The sequence below is a fragment of the Vollenhovia emeryi genome, unplaced genomic scaffold (genome assembly GCF_000949405.1).
Source record: "Vollenhovia emeryi isolate VEMERY1.0 unplaced genomic scaffold, V.emery_V1.0 DF948917.1, whole genome shotgun sequence".
NCBI classification, from domain to species: Eukaryota; Metazoa; Arthropoda; class Insecta; order Hymenoptera; family Formicidae; genus Vollenhovia; species Vollenhovia emeryi.
In genome coordinates, this window is record NW_011957449.1 from 1 (window position 1) to 1412 (window position 1412).

General features: G+C 46.1%; 1 protein-coding gene across 1 annotated transcript; it reads right to left on the bottom strand.

The window, feature by feature from the left end:
- Positions 1-103: 103 nt before the first annotated feature.
- On the bottom strand, positions 104-1201 carry LOC105556280 (the record flags this gene model as incomplete). Its single annotated transcript, XM_012003365.1, has 1 exon — positions 104-1201. A coding segment is annotated over exon 1 (1098 nt), but the record flags the coding sequence as incomplete, so codon positions are not given.
- Positions 1202-1412: the final 211 nt, after the last annotated feature.

Consider the following 1412-nt stretch of genomic DNA (forward strand, 5'->3'; position numbering starts at 1 on the left):
AATTGTCGAGGTGCAATAACGTATTGTGACGTTTTTGGCATATCGAGCAGCTCGAGAATTTACAAGGCCTGTCTCTATGAGAACGCAAGCAGTTGTAGCAAACCTTCGCTGATCTTACTAATTCAATGCGTTTAGGGACCGGCAGCTGCTTGAATTTGTCGCATACGAATAGCGGATGTCGTTTGACCTTGCATGCAACGCAGTTTCGCGATGTGTTCAAAACGAACGCCTGGTTTGAAGACCTCAGTTTCTTTTTAGCTGGGGTATCGTTCTTAGACCTTTCCGTCTCGAAAGATCTCGATCGTTCTCGCTTTGATACACAAACCGCGGTTTTATACAGAAACTCATAGAGTTGATCGACCTTCGGGAATTCGTCTCTTTCGAGACTCGCTTCCCATTTTTCTAACGTGGTCCTTGGCAATTTACTTTCCAAGATATGGACAATCATTTCATGTCCGACTGAGACTCCCAGTACGCTTAATGAAGCAAGATGCTGTTGAGCATCGTCGGCGAGTTTCGACAAACCGTTTGTGTTCTCTTTTTCTAACGTCGGCAAGTTAATGATCGACGAGAGATGTCGCGAAATTAGAACTCGCTTTACTTCATATGCGCGTTCCAGTAGTTCCCACGCTTTCGAATAGTTGATTCCATCGATTGTGAAAATCTTAATTTTATTCGCGGCTTCCCCGGTCAACGCCGATTTTAAGTACTGTAATTTGTCAATATCGGATAAATCCGACCGCGACCCGATCATATCATGGAACGCGTTTTTAAAAGACAGCCAATTTTCGAATTTACCCTCGAACGTCGGTAACGGCGCTTCGGGTAATTTAATACGTCGTTTCGGTGCTAATTCGATTCCGTCGGCACGATTTTCGCCGTTTGACACGCTAGAACCATTGCTCGATGCGCTCGCCGTCGATACGCTCGCCGGGTTGAGAATATTTTCAACCTTACCCGCGAGTGCGTAAAACCGATCCCGAATTTGCGTGAATTCGTTTCGGTGTTGTTCGTTTGCATCTAATACTTCGAGCTCGTCATTGTATTCGTCGAACGCGCGATGCAATTCTGTGAGACGTGCTATTCGTAATTTTAACGTTGCCCGGTCTAATTTGCCCTTTTCGACTAGATTCGCTAGGTTAGTAATTTGCGACTTTAGAGACGTTCGCTTTTGTATCAGCAACTTAACTCTGTCGGCCATCGTTATACGATTTGAACCCGAATTGAGACCAAACCTACTCTATCGTTTCGATCGTGAATGAATACTGGCCTTTAGCTTGTCGTGGATGATCCTGTGCCGGCGCGTGGAAGATTCCCGGCCTGTCTTCTCCCTTCTCGACTGGATGTAGTGTGCGCTGTATCTCCTTGCGTGTGCCAGGTTCGCGAACCTCACAGGAGGCACCAAAATGTTT